We start from the raw sequence: 19,826 nt of genomic DNA, 5'->3' as shown, positions 1-19,826 counted from the left end.
TGACATTCAGGGCTGTAGAGGTCATCTCTAGGTGTCAGGAGAACCTCGTCACATCTTGTAAGGACGGTGTAGAAGGTGTAGGTGTAAAGACATTTTATGTAGTCAGAAGGGAGCTTTAATGATTTTTGTTTGTATGTTCTTCCTTATTCTTGAGAAGTGAGAGCAAAGATGTGGGTTTGGTTTAGATGTGGGAGGTGTCAACATAGTCTCTGTTCTTCAAACAGTCATAGCTCATTTATTTTGTTTCTAATGAAGGAAGATTTAGCATTTTCCAGACACCAGTATTTGATGATGGAGCTAAGATCATGCTTCAGTTCAACATCCAACAGCACTGCTGTGGGTTCACAGAGGATCGCTCCTGCTGTAGTTCTGGGTTTGTGCTGTTTGGTTGGTTTGCCAAGCAACATCGCGGTGATCATCAGCATTGCTCGTGAGTGGAACAGAAATCTGAGCTTCACCTTAAAACTAATGGTTAACCTTGCGGTGTCTGATGCTTTGACCTTGTGCTTGGCTCCTTTTGTGCTGTATGGAATACTGTTTGGATGGAAACTCGGACTTTGGTCTTGTAGGTCCCTGTATTTTTTTGGGTCACTGGAGTCTGTATGTTGGTGTCCTGACGGTCACATGCATGAGCGTGCACCGCTATCACAATGTCATCAAGTCAAGAGTCACTAACAGGATGATACTGCAGAGACTAGAAAGGCGACACAGGCACCTTCAGCTGATTGCCATCTGGATTCTAGCGTTTGCTTTTGCCCTACCAGTAATTTTTACTCAGGGAGTCAGTGATGTATTGCAAAGATGTCAGAGGACAATGGACTCACAGTCTGTAGAAGTGACTGTTTTGCTTTTTGAGATCTTGTTGGGCTTCATCATCCCATTTTTGACAATGTTGACAAGTTATCTCTGGTTGGACAAAGGGTTGAGACAAAAAGCCAAGAGATCTAGTCTAACTACAGCTCCACAGGACCAGGAACCCAGAAACCAGGGGACAAACGTTAGGACTTACAAGAAGAGGCTTGTGATCAGCATCGTTGTGGCTTTCTTTGTGTTTTGGACTCCTGTGCACATTATCAATGTGATCGATATAGTCACTACTCTGACTAAAACATCTCATCCAGATGTTCATTGTCAACTGAAGTCCCACCGCCAAATATATGGTGATACAAGCAAGGCTGTGGCTTTGCTAAACTGCTGTCTGAATCCTTTTCTCTATGCCATGTCTTCAGGAAATCTTATGAAATGTTTCAGAAAGAGATAATTCACAATTTCTGATTGAATTATTTAATTTCAGACTTCATGCGTTATTAGGAAAAATAATTCTAAACAGTAAATTAGGATTCTTTGGCTTGTAACAATAGCAGAACCCTTTTTCCATAAACAACTTTGCTTTGCTTTAACAGTGCTATGTACTGCAGGACCTTCATAGTGTCATATAATAGTTAAATTAATATTAGTATATTTCTATAATTAATATTCATGTAAATATATATATATATATATATATATATATATATATATATATAATTTATTAGTATTTTTTTAATCTCTCTATCTGCTTGTCTTATAATATAAGAAACAGGAAATAGTGATGAAGACCAAATATCTTCATTATATGTATATTTTGGTGTAATTAAGTGGAAGTTTCTCTCTGCAGTTGATGAAGTTGTGGGATGTGATGCATCTGAAATACACAAATGGGTTTAGAGTTACATTGTGTCTCTGCCATTTATATGAAATCAATTATGTTTATGATGACCAAAAGTAGAAATAATGGACAGTGTGTGAGCTCCACAATGTTAAAGGAAAAATAGTCATAAAAAGTCTAACACTATTTAACACCTGTCTGATTGCACTTTATATGATCATAATAATATATTCACATATATTACCTGCTTTAAACTGAATATGTTGCAAAAGCTGCTGACTGGAAATGGCACATTAAAACTAAGAACATCTAACTAAATTTAAGAAGATCAACTAAATTTAACAGAATCACAGAACAAATTAGATGAAATTTACAGATGAAAAGCTGAGGGTGCGTTCGTTTGCTCTAGGAAGAAGTGGCTTGAGGAAGTCGAGCTAAATTAAAAAAAAAACAACAACATGTAAATCGCAATACTCTGCATCATAGATATGATTACCTCTGATTCTAAGTTAATTTCCAAATGTTTTACTTCTCATCAGTGAAATCTGACATCAACTGTCTAGGAAATTTTGTTTCTTATGCTCAACTTAGATAAATGCTTATTTGGATATACTACTTTGCCTCTCTCTAAAGAGTTACACTTTTTCCAGCTAAAAATTACACAATTTAAAGGGTGAGATTTTGTTTCGTATCAAAAGTAAGCTACTCTGTCTTACTGTCGGCACATTGTCAGTGTACTGTATTCTTTGCTCTGCAAGGTTTTTTATGCACTGCATGAGAAAATGGACATGTTGCAACCCTGAATATTTCACCTCAGTGGAAATGAAAGAGAAATTTGATGTTTATCTCAGAGTGTTGCACTTACAGAGGAAGAGAAAGCCTTCCATCACGCTCCTGTAGCTGTGTTGTGTCTGATGTGGATGACCTGCTTATCAGTAGTACCTTATCACATCTTGTGAGTAAACGGTTTATAGGTGTAGGTGTAAATGCATTATGTATCTAATTAGAAGTAGGGATGCATGATATTGGATTTTTCCCAATATCCGATATGCCGATATATTTCATCTAATTTTGGTCGATACCGATACCGATATTGTTAGGATGTGCCAGCGACCAGCGATGTAAAGGAGATGACAGGGGTCAAAAATGTACCATTCAAAGTGATTTTATTCCCCAAAGTGCAAAAATGTGGTACTCCATAGGTGTGCAAAAATTGTCCTTTTCCAACAATACATTTTGGCTATGCCTATAAACAGGCCCAAAAATTAACACAAGCCAACATCCACACTACTCACACTACTCTCCCCTTAAAATGGCTGCCTGGAGCTCTTTTATATGTTTTGGCTCCGCACACTGTTAGAATATACCATTTTAGGGGAAGATCTACAAGTTATAAAACAAATAAAGTACAAGCAAACACACCTGCCTAGCATTCAACTCCACAACATATAACATTAAAAATCACTACAAATATAACACAAGTCTAAACAAGTGGAACAAGACAGATAAAGAAGCACTTACATCCTAACATCTCCTCCTCCCCTGTGCAATCAGAACCAGATGGAGTAATCCACCATGAGCAAATGCTAGGTTTAAATATGGCTTCTTTCCAAATGCACAAGTTTGGCAAGTGAGAGGTGAACCACCAGGTATGTATAGCGATTTGAAATAAATTGCAATAAAAATTTGATGTATGAAGTATTTGAGTTATTTCTTTAAGTAAAGATGTTGAAACAAACAATATATCACTTAAACATTAAACATTAAAACGAGCCAAACACTAAACAAACAAAACAATAAAACTAGCAACTTGGGACAATTAATGGGGTGATACAACACCAAACCCAGAGGTATACCTAAGTCCCTTGAATATTAAAGTCCTGGGTCACAGTTAGTATGTGACAGATATATTCTTTTGTTTGGAGACAATACCAATTCTCTTTTGCTATGTTATAAGCCGAGCTTCGGATGCTTTCACTTTCGAATTTGCAATCTTCTTGTTGTCTTTGCAAGAAAAGGTCATTTTCTATTTTTTGCTTACATCTATACACCTTTCACTTTTTAAGACTAAAGCAAAAGATGGATTAATTGTTATTCTTAATTAAAAAAACACAACAACAATAAAACAGTAGGCTACAATGACAAACTAGGTTACATTACATTTATTAACAAAAACGAGTTAAACCAGACATGGCATACACGACATACTGTATTATATACGACTAATAAATTATATAACATTTAGTAAACACTGAGGAATCAAATAAATAATCAAAATGAAAAGAAAAGGAAAAGAGCCTAAAACTAAACTGACTTACCATCACAGTGCTTGCATGTTTTTTTGTTTTTTGTTTTTTGTTTTTTTGCACAAGAATACCAACTTGTTCATCTTCTCTGGTTAAAGAAGTGGCCTTTTATGTACTTGAAAACCAAATCCTTCGTCCACAGTCGTTTCCTCAATATTCGGGCCATTTTTGCATTTTTACCTTCGCTCTTGTGCTAAAGCAGAAAATACAAACCAGGCTTTACACCCGAAGCGCTCACACCGAGGACAGTGGTCAGTGGACTTACTGTCTGTAAGACTGTTTTGCTTTTTGAGATCCTGTTGGGGTTCGTCATCCTATTTTTGACAATGTTGACATGTTATCTCTGGTTGCACAAAGGATTGAGTCAAAAAGCAAAGAGCTCCAGTGAAACTACAGCTGCACAGGATCAGGAATCCAGAAACCAGGGGACAAACGTTAGGACTTACAAGAAGTGATCAGCCTCATTGTGGGTTTCTTTCTGTTTTGGACTCCTGTGCATGCAGACTTTGGCTTTGCTAAACTGCTGTCTGAATCCTTTTCTCTATGCCATCTCTTTAGGAAATCTCTGATTAAATTAGTTATTTTCAGTTAAATATGTGCTTGAAAGACTTAATGCACTATTAAGAAAAATGATTCTAAACAGTAAATTAGGAATTTTTGGCTTGTAACAATAGCAGAACCCTTTTTATAAGGTTCCATAAACAACAATGCTTTGTTTTAACAGTGCTATATACTGCAGAACCTTCATAGTGTTATATAATAGTTTATTCTTTAATTAATAGTATATTTATATAATGAATATTCATATAAATATGTATTACTTTAATAATGTTGTTTTTAATCTCTCTATCTGCCTTGTCTTATTATATAAGAAACAGGAAATAGTGATAAAGACCAAATTCCAGGAAAATATCTCAGTCCATTATTATGTTTTGGTGCAATTGACTGTCAGTTTCTCTCTGCAGATGATGAAGTTGTGGGATGTGATGCATGTGAAATACACAACTGAGTTTGGAGTTAAAGTGTGTCTCTATCATTTATATAAAATCAATTATGCTTATGTTAAACACTGGTGTAGAAAAGCTGTTTTGTTGATAATTTGATCATTTCAGACACAGTTTCCCTAAACTCAGATTGGTATTCACATATATTATCTTGTTTAAACTCGATGTTGCAAGAAATGCTGACTGGGAATGATATATTAAACATCTATATAAGAACATCTGCACTGTAAATAGAGTTATGACATGGCTGTACATAAGAGGCGAGAAAAAAAGGAAGTAGGAGGTAACTGTTTTCAGTTTGCACGAGGGGCTATATCAGGTGTCAGCAAAAGAGAAGAGAAATAAATGTGTGAAAACCATAAACCAAGAAAGAACATTAAGACGAAGACTGCAAGAAGGCAGCATCAACACAACTGATCCATGACTATGGACAATACAAATGTCAGAAGAGATCACTTCTGCAAACCATGACCATACAAAGTATTTTACTGGTTTGAGTTGATTTATTTAGCTTGTTACTTGATACATTAATTTACTTTAATACTTTAATCCACCTTATTTTTCAATGTGGAAGCCAGTTATTTCCTGCAAATGTTCCAAATTTGATATAAAATAAATATTTCACTTTTTTTAACTAAAATACGTAGCCAATTTTATGATTTAAACATTAAAATATGTCCAAATTGTAAGTTTCAGCATCAGTGAAAATGTACAGAAATGTACTATTTATGCTTCTAAACATTATATAGTAATACCCAACGTTATAAGCAGTGACACCAGGCGTCTTTTTCGACACTATCTTTAAATGCCAGGGGATTACGGCTTAATTTAAAACTTAAAGCACTTTTTTTGTTTCATTTAAAAATGATTTTGTTTTGTTTTTTTCAAGAATCACACTCTGTAGTTTTGGACAGTAGGTTTTGGAGATCTCAATGGGGAAATGACATTTGGTTTTCTGACATGACATTTGATTTCTTAAAACACGCTGTAGGTTTCGAACTCACAAGGTTATGGAATGGAGCAACTAAAGCTCCCTCATCCTGAATCTTTGTGGCCAGGTGGGAAAGGTGAAAATATATTTTCTGAATTTAAATCATATCAGGAAGGACAAAAAATTCAAAAAGTCCTTATGTATTAGGAGACCAGTTAAGGCGTTTGTTGAGTGTGTGTATGAGTGTGTACTTAAATCTCACATGCAAACACACACTCCAGAAATTATTAAAAGCGCTAAGAGTACACTACTCTAAGTAGCCAGAGAGAACAACAATGCATTTTTAAGGCCCGAGTCAGCCTATTTAGCATTATTGCTCTCGCAGCTGGGGGGGAAAGTGCTAGAAAAACTGTTCACACCTTTATTAGCTTCCTTCATTATTGTTGCCGGTCTACAAATGAAGATATATTGGTTAAAACTGATGTGTTCAGCAAGTCTTGTTCTGTTTTTTTTTTTTTGTTTTTTTTTTCCATCTGTTTGGTGTGCAGCCATCTCTCTGCAATCACTCAAGTCATGTAATAAACACAAAGATAAACTGTTAATGAGACAAAGATTCAGAATCCAGCGAAGGAGTGCACAGATAAGTCCACGACATGTATAAACAAAAAAGAGAAGAAGAGACAGAGAAAAGAGAGTGAGAGACATCGAGTGTGTGGGGTGCAGTGGTTCTGGACATGTTCATTTAGTGCGTGGCAGGAGCTGTAGCTGTAGCTGTTGGCTCCTCTGACTCCCATGGCCCCAGCCCCAGCCCCAGAGACAAACTGGCTCCCATTGTCTGACACAAGTTCACAAGGGTTTCCTTCTCGACTGAAAATTGAGGTGAGCATTGTGATAACAGCATTTTTATCTGCTTTGGCACAGAAAGCAACCTCCGGCCACTTACTGTAGTAGTCTATCAAGGTGATTGCATCTGCAGTCATGTGGAGCTAAGTCAAAAGGTCCCACAATATCCACGCTCGCCTTTTCCCATGCTGCATCTGGAAGAGGAACCGGAGTGAGTGGAGCTGTATGAGTAACTGAAGTCTTGTCATGTTGTTTGCAGATAGAACAGTGCTTGATGTAAGCTTCAGCCTGAAGGTCCATTTTAGGTCACCAGTACATTTCTCTAAGGCGTTGTTTTGTCCGAACAATGCCTTGGTGGCTTTCATGGGCAAGTTCTATCATCCTTTTCCTCAGCACCAGCGGAACTATTAGGCAGTGGGTGCCTCAAACGACCAAGTCATCCATCACCGTTAGTTCATCTGTGCATCTGTGTATGGAGTTCTGTGAGTTCCGGGCAGGATCGGCATGCAGCTTTGAAGTCACCCCTTAAAACTGTACTGAGGTCAGTTAATATTGCCGCCACAGACTCCACTGTATTGTCACTGTTCTCAGCTGCATCAGAGAGCGGTAGTCTTGAGAGACAATCAGCGATCTGGTTCAGAGTTCCTTTTCTGTACTGGACATCATAATCAAATTCAAGCAATCGGGCAGACCATCTTGCCACCCGGAGGCCAGCTCTGTTATTTCCTTTTGTGGACAAGAGGGTTGTGAGGGCTTGATGGTCTGTTCAGAGTAAGATCATCAAGAAGCATCTGTGGAAAGAATAGTCGGCAGTCTGGGGTCAAACAGGGCTAAAGCAGAACTGTTTACAATCATGTGCTTTACTTGATCAAAACTGGCTTGGGCAGTGGTGGGCCATAAAAATGCATTGTCTTTGCGCAACAGTGCTCTGAGTGGCTTAACCACTGTTGCGTAGTTTGGCACAAATTTACTGTACCATGCGGTGAGGCCCAGGAAAGACCACAGACTGGGTGCATCACTTGGTGCTGGAGCCTTCAGGATTGCTTTGATGTGAGTGTCATCAGGAAAAAGACCTTCTGAGGATAACATGTACCCTAAAAACTGCAGTGTAGTCTGTTTAAGACGACATTTCTCAACATTCAGTTTCAGTCCAGACTGATGTACTTTCTGCAAGACAACTTTAAGGTTTTCATCGTGCTCCTGTTGTGTGCAGCTGAAAATGATTACATCATCAAGGTAGCACTGTACGCCTTTTAAGCCTTGTAGGATGGTGCACATCATTTTCTGAAAGGCTGCTGGCACCGAACTAAGGCCATAAGGTACCCTCTTGAACCTGTAGAGGCCATCGTGTGTCACAAAAGCAGTCAAATCACGACTATCTGTGTGCAGATTAACTTGATGGTACGCATTATTCATATCTAGAGTGGAGAACAGCACAGCACCTCTCAGTTCAGATAAAATATCTTCAATCAGTGGAAGTGGGTAGCTGTCTACCACAACTGCTTTGTAGGCTCCCGCAGGTCTACACACATCCGTATACCTCCTGTTTTCTTTTGAGTGACTACTATAGGAGATACCCATTCAGAGGAGTCAATTTTCTCGATGATTCCATGATTTTCTAGGTAGCGAAGCTCTGCTGACACTGCATCACGGTCAGACAGTGGTAATCTTCTGAGTTTTTGTTGAACTGGTCTGACTGACCGGATCTTCACTTTATGGACGAATCCTTTTGCATATCCAAAGTCTGTAGATGGCTCAACGGCTGCCTCCACTGAAGACTGGGGCATCGCACAGGTAGGCTGATTTACTGGCAAAAGATGACCACCAGAGATCTGCAAATTCAATGCTGTCACTAGGTCCATTCCTAGAATGGGCGTTCCTGTTTCAATAATGTACATCTCTGATGATGCGGTTGTGCTCTGATAAGAAACATCCACCTTCAGACATCCAATGACTGTCATTTTTTCTTTGGAATATGTGACCAACTGCAGTCTGGGTTTAGTGAGTGGGCATTTGCAGAACTTTGTCTTGTAAACACACTCAGGAAGGATAGATACTGCTGAGCCTGTATCAATAAGTAGGTCTAGATCACAGCTCTGATTATTTTGTGCAGTTATTTCAACAGTGCACATAAGCTTTGCCTGTTTTTCTGTATTATGTTGCAGATTAAGTACAGTTAACTGTCTTTTCTTTGGATTTGCATACTTTAGCAAAATGCCCAGTCTTTGCACAGGATTTACATTTTGCATTTTTGGCATTTTTGGCATTCTTTGCCATGTGACTGGCGGAGCCACAACGATAGCAATGAGTAGAAACTGATTTTTTCTCACTGGTGAAACATTTTTTTGTTGCCCTCCGCATTTTTGAGTCGTTTTGAATTGTACTGCACTCACGGCTTTGAATGCACCTTCCAACATCGTCTTTGCCTCAGCACTGGCAGTTTCAATTTGCCTCGCTATTTCTAGAGCTTTATCGAGAGTCAATTCAGATTCAAGCAGCAACCTCTCTCTAATACGTGGTACGGATGTTTTCTCGATCAGCTGATAACGCAGCATCTCATTTTCGAACGTACCAAACGCACAAGTTGCAACAAGCTCGTGCAGAGCCGCTATGTAATGATTGGTCGACTAACCCACATGTTGGGCTCGCTGTCTGAACCGGTACCTTTCCACTACCACATTAACCTTGGGTTGGAAGAAGGTTGTCAATGCAGACACAGTCCCGCTGTATTTGTCGTGTTTGAGTGGCAATGTATTGTACAGGCACTGTCCTTCCGCGCCTAAGCAGTAGATCAGCAACGCCCTTTTCCGTTCATCTGGAAACTTGTCACCACCGATAGCCATCAAATAGTTATCAATAGTTATCACTGCTTCCATGCAGTGAAAGTCAGCTTTGGCTCGCCCAGGCATTCCAGGAACGGTGGTGGCGGATTTAGTGGAAGAAGAGACATCCTCGTAGCCAATTTGTTGTGTAGATAGGGCAAGTCAAAAGAAGAGACGTTTTGCAACACAAAATCCACTTTACTGAGCTATTTTCTCATGCTCTTGTCGGTGCGCCCCCTTACACACACCTATACAGATTTTCTTAAAGGGCCTGTGCAATACACAGAACATAACACAAATATAGGTAAATATAGCTATGTTCACACTGGAGGTAAATCTGGCCCAAGTCCGATGTTACTCAGATCTGTTTTTCCCATGACACTCTGAACAGCACAAACTGCATGGAATCTAATCTTTTCAATTCCAATCTGTGCCACTTTCATATGTGGTACTAAATCCGATACAGGTCAGATGTTTTGCAATGCGATCGCAGTGTGAACGGTCATATCGGAATTCACTCTAGAGCAACATTCGTCACGATTCTGCGCTCATGGGAGTCACTTCAAAGATTTTACATACCCAAAGTGATCAAGACAGTTGCAAAAGGTAGTCAGTGGAAGTACAGTGATGTGTCAGAACTCGTAAGCATTACAGTGACATCTCTATATACAAACAAAATGAGGAATTGTATCATAAGTCTTCTGTCACATCCTTGTCTTTATTTTTCATTGTGCCTGTGCATAATTTCGGTGACTTCTTCGGGATATTACACGATAAATAAACGCATAATTGCTTACTTTTTTGTCCTCTGTGTTTATTTCCGTATGACAGCACAAAACGTGAACTCATTCAGAAACTAAACAAGGGCATATAACTAAACTAAATTTAAAAGAATCACAGAGCAAATTACATGAAATTTACAGAAGGAAAGCTGAGGGTGCATTCATTCACTCTAGGAAAAAGTGGTTTGAGGAGGGCAAGAAAATAAAATAGTAGCAGAGTTTTATAAGCCTTTTCCCCCAGCAGATGGCCCCATTCTTAATGCATATATTTATCGAGAGTATATATATCAAGGTCTTATCACACTTGCCCCAAAGTCAAAGGAGGATCTGTTATTTATTAATAACTGGTGACCATATATGTTTATTAAATAATGATTATAAAGTAGCCTACTTGCTGCGTTTTTTTACAAGGATTGAGTCAAAAAGCCAAGAGCTCCAGTGTAACTAGAGCTCCACAGGACCAAGAACCCAGAAATCAGGGGACAAACATTAGGACTTACAAGAAGAGACTTGTGATCAGCATTGTTGTGGCTTTCTTGTGCTTTGATATAGTCACTAGTCTGACAAAAACATCTCATCCAGATGTTCATTGTCAAGTGAAGTCCTTCCATCGAGTATATGGTGATACAAGCAAGACTCTGGCTTTGCTAAACTGCTGTCTGAATCCTTTTCTCTATGCCCTGTCTTCAGGAAATCTTATGAAATGTTTCAGAAAGGAACAATTAAACATTTCTGATTTAATTATTCATTTTTAGTCAGACACATGCTTGAAAGACTTCATGCACTATAAGAAAATGGTTCTACACAATACCAAACTAGGATTCTTTGGCTTGTATTTATTATACTTATTTTCATTAATATTAGTATTATTAATATTATTAGTCTTATAATATCTTGTAGCCTCTACAAACAAAAAAAGTGTCAGATACTTTTATTTTCACTGATGTGATATATATATTAATTCAAATATATATATATATATATATACATATATATATATATATATATATAGAAAAAGCATGAGGAAAATGTCTTCAGTTTGCAAGAGAGGCTACATTAGAAAGAAATCCACAAAGTCAATTTTCTTTTTCAATTTTTCTTTCTGGGGCAGTCATGGCCTAATAGTTAGAGAGTAGACCCCAAAGGTTGCGGATTCGAGTCTCAAGTCCAGCAGGGATTGTAGATGGGGAGTGAATTACTAGCACTCACTCCACCCTCAGTACCACAACTGAGGTGAGACCCTTGAGCAAGTCACCGAACCCCACTGCTCCGGGTGTGTCATTGAATCATTCATTCAAACGATTCGTTCAGACGGTTGAATGAAGAAAGTGCCTGTCTTTATGAATGAGTTATTAAATCACTGACTCACCCGATTAATTCAAAATGGTCAAGGAAACACCAACCTGTGTTGCTCAGAGATGCACAACTGTTGCTGTGTCCATTTTGTTAATCAAATCAAGCATAAAAAAAAATCAACATTGATAATATTGTTCCCAAAATGTATGCCACTTAGTATTAACTACTCGTTTGAACTCTAAAATCTAAATTTGCAATCATATTGGTTTTCAGTGAAACTGCACTTTCTTGGTCGTGTCATGTTGCTTAACTATAGACTATATCAAGTTATGTAGATAACCTATTAAACTACCCTTTTACCGCAGAATGTTTGTTATGTATGCAATTGTGTTCATTTGTTTTGGGTTTTTTTAATGTGACTTTCACAACAAAATGGAATTTATTACTTTAATAAAAATAAACTCCTGAGAACCCATCATAACTCTTATAGCTGAATATGATCCCCCATAACACCATATGTTATGGTATTTATGTTGGTATTTATGCCTAATATGTCAGCAGTGACGGCAGTAAAGTCCTTTAAATTATTATTATTATTTTAAAAACAGCCTTCCAAGCAGTGTTGCCAAATCCGCAGGCTGTTTGTCATGCCCGAGGATTAAAGTAACCTCAAAAACATGATATTTTACCCATGGAATACGAATTTTACCAGGGGAACCCTGCCAAAAAAAACGTGTATTTTATCCACTGGAACGTGATTTTTACAGGGGGACCCCCTCCAAAACGCAACTGGGCTAGTTTTGAGTGACTATTGGGTGGATTTTGTTGTAAAAACCTGGCAACCCTGCTTCCGAGACAATATGACATCATAAAGAGTGATCTGGAAAAGAGCATTCTAAATGACTTTTGGGTAAGTTCAGCGGATGGTGTAGATGTTCTCCTCGCGGGATTATTGACACGTTTCTCTGTTGTAACTCCGTGGTACTTTATTACCTGCTGATCGGCACGAGTTTGCACACAGCGTCAAGTAATGTTACGGATCTAAAAGCGTGTGAAGTCGGTATAGTTGCCCCCCCTGCCGGGCTGTGGTGGACTGTAGGTGTGCAGGGGGGGCCGTGTCGAGTCGTAAGTGACTGGTGTGGTGTAGTGTGTTATGTATGGTGGTGGGGGGTGTGACACAGTAATTGACAACAGGAGGTCGGGGTTATTCTCTCTAAACAAATGAGCTTTAATGGTTTATAGCAACCCCACCCGACCCCGCCCTTCATTAGTAATGGTTGTTAATCACTGTTCACACCTGCTATAAACCGTATTTTTGATAGCGATAGAAATCTAATACATATACAAAACAATGAGGAAAATAAATTAGTTCAAAACAATATTAAATGATATTCAATAAAATGCAACTACTTAAGCTGAATGATTCTTGTGCTGTTGTCTTGATTTAAACACTTCAAACGTATGATTCATATCCAGCAAGATGTGATGCAGCACCCAAAGACTTAAGTACATGTTTACATAAATATGGTTAATGTGGCCTCCAGCACTTCTTGTTGTCTTTTCTGAAGTGAATCACATGACGTGACTATTCACCTGTTGTTTTACTGACGTGTAAATGCTTGGAAAGAAATATTTAACGTTTTCACGTCAGAGTTCATTATTTGTTGCGCTCCATGCCACCCAATAATCAGAATAGTTACACAAATCGTATCCTTTTAAATTCTGTCAAATTTATCACGTAATACAAACAAATGTTTTTCCGCTCTTTAATATGACTCACTTCACTGTATTCGCCTCAGTTCAAGCAGCATGTGAATCAGTCATCTTTTTTCCGCTTTATCTCTTTTACAGAATGAAATAAACATGAATAAATATCACAAGACATGTTAAAAAACTCATGTCTCATGTCATCAATCAATCAGTGTTTGAAAGTTGTCAATAAAACAACTTGTAAATAGCGTAACAGTCATAACATAACCTCAGAAACACTTTGCCAACATTGTATTATTATTTTCATAAATCAGTAAACTGCCACAGACCTTTTTTATTTATTTAACAAAACATTAATCTTATCATTTTTACTTTATTCTAAAAATATTATGGGACTAAAAATGCTGCCATATTTACTAAATAATGCAAACACACAAAATGCAAAAAGACAAAAAGTAAAAAACAAAAAACTGCTCACTACTCACACTGACCACATCAGATTGGAAAGATAAAATAAGTAAAAACAGAAATGAACAATGCATGTCGCAACTGTTTCTCAACAGATCTGGTGTAACAGAAGAACACATTGCAAAACAATTAAAAGATGTTAACAGCAAAGTGTGAGTTTGTCATTTGTATTTTACTAAGTAATTGTTTATGTTACGTAATTGTTAAGTCAGTATTGTATTATGTTTAGCTGTGATGTAAATACATATTCATTATAGCAACTCAGAAGGAAACTTTAAGTTTTTTTTTTGTCCTAGGGTTTTTTTTGTATTTATGCAACCTTGTTTTTGTAAAGACAGAAGTATAAGCAAAGTTGTGGGTTTGGTTTAGATGTGGGAGGTGTTAACATGGCCCATTTAATGAAAAAAAAATTGGCATTTTCCAGACAACGAAACTTGATGATGGAGCTAGGATTAGGCTTCAACTCAACATCCAACAGCACTGCTGTGGGTTCAGAGAGGATCACTCCTGCTGTAGTTCTGGGTTTGTGCTGTTTGGTTGGTTTTCCAAGCAACATCGCGGTGATCATCAGCATTGCTCGTGAGTGGAAAAGAAATCTGAGCTTCACCTTAAAACTAATGGTTAACCTTGCAGTGTCTGATGCTTTGACCTTGTGCTTGGCTCCTTTTGTGCTGTATGGAATACTGTTTGGATGGAAACTCGGCCTTTGGTCCTGTAGGTCCCTGTATTTTTTGGGTCACTGGAGTCTGTATGTTGGTGTCCTGACGGTCACATCCATGAGTGTGCACCGCTATCACAATGTCATCAAGTCAAGAGTCACTAACAGGATGATACTGAAGAGACTGGAAAGACGGCACAGGCACCTTCAGCTGATTGGCATCTGGACTCTAGCCTTTGCTTTTGCCCTACCAGTAATTTTTACTCAAGGACTCAAAGACAAGAATGGATTGGTAAGATGTCAGAGGACAGTGGACTCACAGTCTTTAAAAGTGATTGTTTTGCTTTTTGAGATCCTGTTGGGGTTCATCCTCCCATTTTTGACAATGTTGACATGTTATCTCTGGCTGCACAAAGGATTGAGTCAAAAAGCAAAGAGCTCCAGTGTAACTACAGCTCCACAGGACCAGGAACCCAGAAACCAGGGGACAAACGTTAGGACTTACAAGAAGAGACTTGTGATCAGCATCATTGTGGCTTTCTTTGTGTTTTGGACTCCTGTGCACATTATCAATGTGATTGATATAGTCACAACTCTGACTAAAACATCTCATCCAGATGTTTATTCTCAACTGAAGTCCTTCCGTCGAGTATATGGTGATACAAGCAAGACTCTTGCTTTGCTAAACTGCTGTCTGAATCCTTTTCTCTATGCTTTCTTTTCAAGAAATGTTATCAAGTGTACTAAGTAGAACCCACATTTTGAAGTTTCAAGCCTTGTCTGCTTCTAAATGTTTTCCCACTATAATTCTGGCAGGCAGATGTTTTGTAGGTCTTATTGTTTGGTCATAGTGACTCTAAATGCTAAACCACAAACAGGAAACACTGTGCATGGTGATTTGACCACTTTTAGTCTCAGATGAGTATCAGACATGCGACTGGCATGATGAACTATGTATGTGTTTTAAATCAACTTGTATCACTTAAAACATGATTAATAGCAAGATGGAGTGGAATTTATTTTTTTAATGAAAATATATTAAACATATATTTCCAGTTATGCAATTTACAGTAACATATATGTCAATATCATTCAAATCCTCGAACACAGATTTGAAAACAGAAAAACAGTACAACATATATCAGGTCACCGTTTGGCTTAAATGCATCTTTTTTCATTCTTTTTTTTTTTTTTTTCAACTGGATAAGGATTTCGACTATATGCACAACAACATGTTGCAGTACTTAAAAAGTTTAATAAGTTTTCATTAAACTACTTTTCTGACATATTCTTAAATTTAGAATACAACCAACAGGGAGCTAGAAGACAAGGCGAGGGAAGTCGAGGCAGATGCAGTGGAGGAAGAGTTTTACACAAGCTGGTTTTGGATATAGTATATTTGTGCACTGAATGCCTCAGTCTATGTTGGATGTGGTGTGATATCTGAGAGACAAAGAGTAGAAATAAAATCAAGGACTCTCAGGATGTTGCCACAATGCACCTGTCCAGCAGGAAGTGGCACTACAGTGGAGGAGGTCAAATGATGCTGAAGGACTAAATATTGGATAGTCAGATCTCAAATAATGATGTGATATGTTATCAACTAGCCTAAAACATGCCAGAGAGGTGCAGCCATTGAACAGGCATTTGAGAACTTACAGCCAGGGAATATTTCATGATTTATTTTCAAAAGTAGTCCAAACTGGATGATGTGTTCTCCACCGCTTTTTATTGTTGCTTTGCATTGGCATATATAGGTAAATACAGCTACGTTCACACTGCAGGTAAATGTGGCCCAAATCCGATGTGACTCAGATCTGTTTTTCTCATGACAGTGTGAACAGCACAAACTGCATGGAATCTGATCTTTTCAGTTCCAATCTATGCCACTTCCATATGTGGTACTAAATCTGATACAGGTCAGACGTTTTGCAGTGCGACCGCAGTGTGAACGGTCATATCGGAATTCACTCTAGATCAACATTCGTCACGATTCTGCGCTCATGGGAGTCACGTCAAAGATTTTACATACCAAAAGTAATCAAGACAGTTGCAAAAGGTAGTCAGGCTCGCACTGTGAATGTAGATGTTGCTTTACATTGGTAAATATGGGTACGTTCACACTGCAGGCTAATCCGGCCCAAATCAGATTTTTTGGCTCACATGTGACTCAGATCTGTTTTTCTCCTGACAATGTGGACAGCATAAACTGCATGGAATCTGACCTTTTCAATTCCAATTTTTGCTACTTCCTTATGTGGTACTAAATTTGACACAGGTCAGATGTTTTGCAATGCAACCGCAGTGTGAACAGTCATACTGGAATTCATGCGACTTTTACGTCACTCTAGATCAACATTCATCACAATTCTTGTGCTCATGGGAGTCACTTCAAAGATTTTACATACTCAAAGTGATCAAGACATGGGAGGTACAGTGATGTGTCAGAACTCATAAGTATTACAGTAAATGAGGGATTGTATCATCATCCTCTTTCACATCCTTGTCTTTATTTTTCATAGTGCCTGTGCATAATTTCAGTGGCTTCTTTGGCAGATTACACGATAAATAAACGCATAATCGCTTACTTTATGTCCTCTGCGATACTTCTGTATGACAGTGCGCTGCGCAAGTGTTGCCAAGTCCACAATTTAACCGCAAAATTGGGATACTTTTTTACTGCTCCCGCAGGTTGTTTTTTAACTCTGTGGGTTCAAGTGACCCAACTAATGCTATATTTAACCCCAGAAATGTGATTGGGCTAGTTTTGGACTTTTGAGAACAATTTTGTTATAAAAACCTGGCAACCCTGTATTGTTCTTTTGAACAATAGGGGTCAGTTCAGAACCATGATCTCTTCATGCTGGAAATCTGATATTGGCCACATTTAAAAGAAAATCTGACCAGAAATCGAAATTGAGCACTAAGGCTCGCAATGTGAGCGTAGCTGTTGCTTTGCATTGGTAAATATGGGTAAATATGCTACATTCACACTGCAGGCAAATCTGTCCCAATTTTTTTGCTCACATGTGACTCAGATCTGTTTTTCTCCTGACAGTGTGAACAGTACAAACTGCATGGAATCCACTTCCATATGTGGTACTAAATCCGATACAGATGTTTTGCAATGCAACCGCAGTCAAATCGGAATTCGTGTGACTTTTTACATTACTTTAGATGAACATTCACCTTGATTGTGCACTCATGGGAGTCACTTCAGCGGAAAAACAGTGATGTGTCAGAGCTTGACAACTCTATATACAAGCAAAATGAGGGATTGTATCATCCTTGTCACATCCTTGATTTTATTTTTTTGAGTGCCTGCGCATAATTTCATTGGCTTCTTACACAATTACACAGTAAGAAAACGCATAATTGCTTACTTTATGTCCTCGTTTTTTTGTGTTGCCAAGTCCACAGTTTTAGCGCAGAATTGGGCTACCTTTTCACTGTTGCCACTCCGTGGGTTGAAGCGACGCCCAGTAACGCTATATGTACAGGGAACGCGATTGGGCTAGTTTTGGACTAGTTTTGAGAAGCAACTGGATGGATTTTATTGTGAAAACCTGGCAGCCCTGTTTGTATTGTTCTTTTGGGCATGTGGATCAGTTCAGAACCATGATCTGTTCACAATGGAAATCTGATACTGCTATTCAAAAAATATCGGATTTGAGCTCTAAGGGTCGCAGTGTGAAAGTAGCCTAAGTCACCTGAACTCTCACAGTAAATAAGAAGAGCGTCTAATGTCTGTCATTCGGCTCACTCCCAGCATGCTTTGCATTCAGCCTCTTTGAACAACAGCAACAGCAAGAGGATAAACGGCATTTTTGCTTTCAACAGGCACAGTTCATTAAAAAAGCCTCCACTGTTGATCTTCTATGGAAATGGTTGTACTTCTACATACACGTTTAAAATTTTAAACACCCTTAGTCAGCATCTCATAATAATAATGATGACAATTATAATAATCAGAGCAATAATTACAGTTTAGCTATAATAATGCATAATGTCTTAAATCTACTCTTTAGATATTTTCCTTCTCTTGCTCCTCCCTTGTTCAAAAAGTTCCTCAATCCATCAGCAACTTAAATATTTACAATGATTCATTTACAACCAATGGCTCTGCCTGTCTTTTTGGAGATAAAAAGCCCGTGGCACAGGGTACATTTGTCCAGTGAGTTTAAAACAGGCTCTGCGCCTGTACTGTCCAGGGGCGCATTCACATGGCCAGTAGCTGACTGAGCGCCATGCGGAACTGCTGGGTGCAGCTCGCGAGCTCCCGCACCCTTTCCGTCATGTCTCTGGCGGCCCCTGGCGAGGGGTACTGGAGGGCTGCTGTCTTGGTGCTGACCACAATGTCTTTGAGCTTTTCACAGAGCGTGTTGCTGTGCTGGGCCACCCTGGTGCGGACCTCGGGAGACTTGGCTTGCCTGGAGAGCGTGTCTCCAATGAAGACGAGCTTGTGAGCGCTGAGGATGACGAATTTGCTGTGGGCAACGAAGATTTTGGGCGGCTGGTTGTTGTTAATGGAGGAGTAGAAAGCGTCGATAGCGTTGTTGAGCGTGGTGATGTTGGCCTCGCACTGCTCCATGTAAAAGAGCAGCAGCTGCCGGTCGCCCATGCACAGCTTACTGCGCGGCGTCTGCGGGTAGTGAGAGGGCGGAGTCCAGCCCGAAATGTCATTGTTGATTGGTCGGGAGACCTCCTGCTCCAATCGCTCAAACTGCTTCAGCTGTTGGGGACACGAGTGAGTAACATTGTATTTAAATAGAAGGAAAAATACCGTTGTAAAAAGGGTTACATATATCTACAAATAAAAATATTACATATTATTTAAAAATTTATTTGTTTACTTATGTATTTATATAAGACTGTAGGTGAGTGTGTATATATATATATATATATATATAGTATCAATGTTGGAATCAGTTGTGCTGCTTAGTATTTTTTGGAACCTGTCATATTTTTTTTTTAGAATTCTTTGATGAATAAAAAGTTTAAAAGAACAGCATTTATTCAGAACAGAAATATTTTTCAGTATAAGTCTTTAATATTACTTTTCATAAATTTAAAAAAAAATTACTGACCCCAAACTTTGTTCGGTAGTGTATATTGTCACAAAAGATTTATATTTTAAATAAATGTAAGTAATGATGCAGAACATTCTCGCAGGAATAAATTCTATTTTAAAGAATATTAAAAGAGAAAACCACTTTTTTAAATTGCAATGATATTTCACAATATTACTGTTTTTTCTGTATTTTTAATTAAATAAACACAGCCTCGATGACCAGAAAAGATATCTTTACAAAATCTTTTAAAAAACGGCACATAAATGATTATATTTAAAAAAAAAAA

General features: G+C 38.4%; 2 protein-coding genes across 2 annotated transcripts in view; one reads left to right on the top strand and one right to left on the bottom strand.

Moving 5' to 3' along the window:
* The first annotated feature begins 256 nt into the window (after positions 1-256).
* Positions 257-15,474, top strand: LOC127180494 (leukotriene B4 receptor 1). The gene is made up of 2 exons (XM_051134577.1): positions 257-569; positions 14,529-15,474. Exons 1-2 carry the CDS (start codon positions 289-291, stop codon positions 15,217-15,219), a joined length of 972 nt encoding a protein of 323 aa, XP_050990534.1. The 5' UTR covers positions 257-288; the 3' UTR covers positions 15,220-15,474.
* The window catches only part of bcar1 (BCAR1 scaffold protein, Cas family member), a 108,701-nt gene continuing 104,348 nt past the window's right edge, over positions 15,474-19,826 (bottom strand). The window contains 1 exon segment of the mRNA XM_051134573.1: positions 15,474-19,200. Within this exon segment, the coding sequence (XP_050990530.1) occupies positions 18,688-19,200 (513 nt within the window). The 3' untranslated portion in view covers positions 15,474-18,687.

The sequence above is a fragment of the Labeo rohita genome, chromosome 18 (genome assembly GCF_022985175.1).
Source record: "Labeo rohita strain BAU-BD-2019 chromosome 18, IGBB_LRoh.1.0, whole genome shotgun sequence".
NCBI classification, from domain to species: Eukaryota; Metazoa; Chordata; class Actinopteri; order Cypriniformes; family Cyprinidae; genus Labeo; species Labeo rohita.
The sequence above is the reverse complement of the archived record's forward strand: the minus strand, read 5'-3'. Positions and strand labels throughout refer to the sequence as shown.

What these genes read in the sequence shown, in the direction of transcription:
- LOC127180494 (XM_051134577.1), top strand. Translation starts at nt 289, where the DNA reads ATGATGGAGCTAAGATCATGCTTCAGTTCAACATCCAACAGCACTGCT. An exon ending in CTCGGACTTTGGTCTTGTAG is followed by an intron (nt 570 to 14,528) that starts GTCCCTGTATTT and finishes TTGGTCCTGTAG; the next exon opens with GTCCCTGTATTTTTTGGGTC.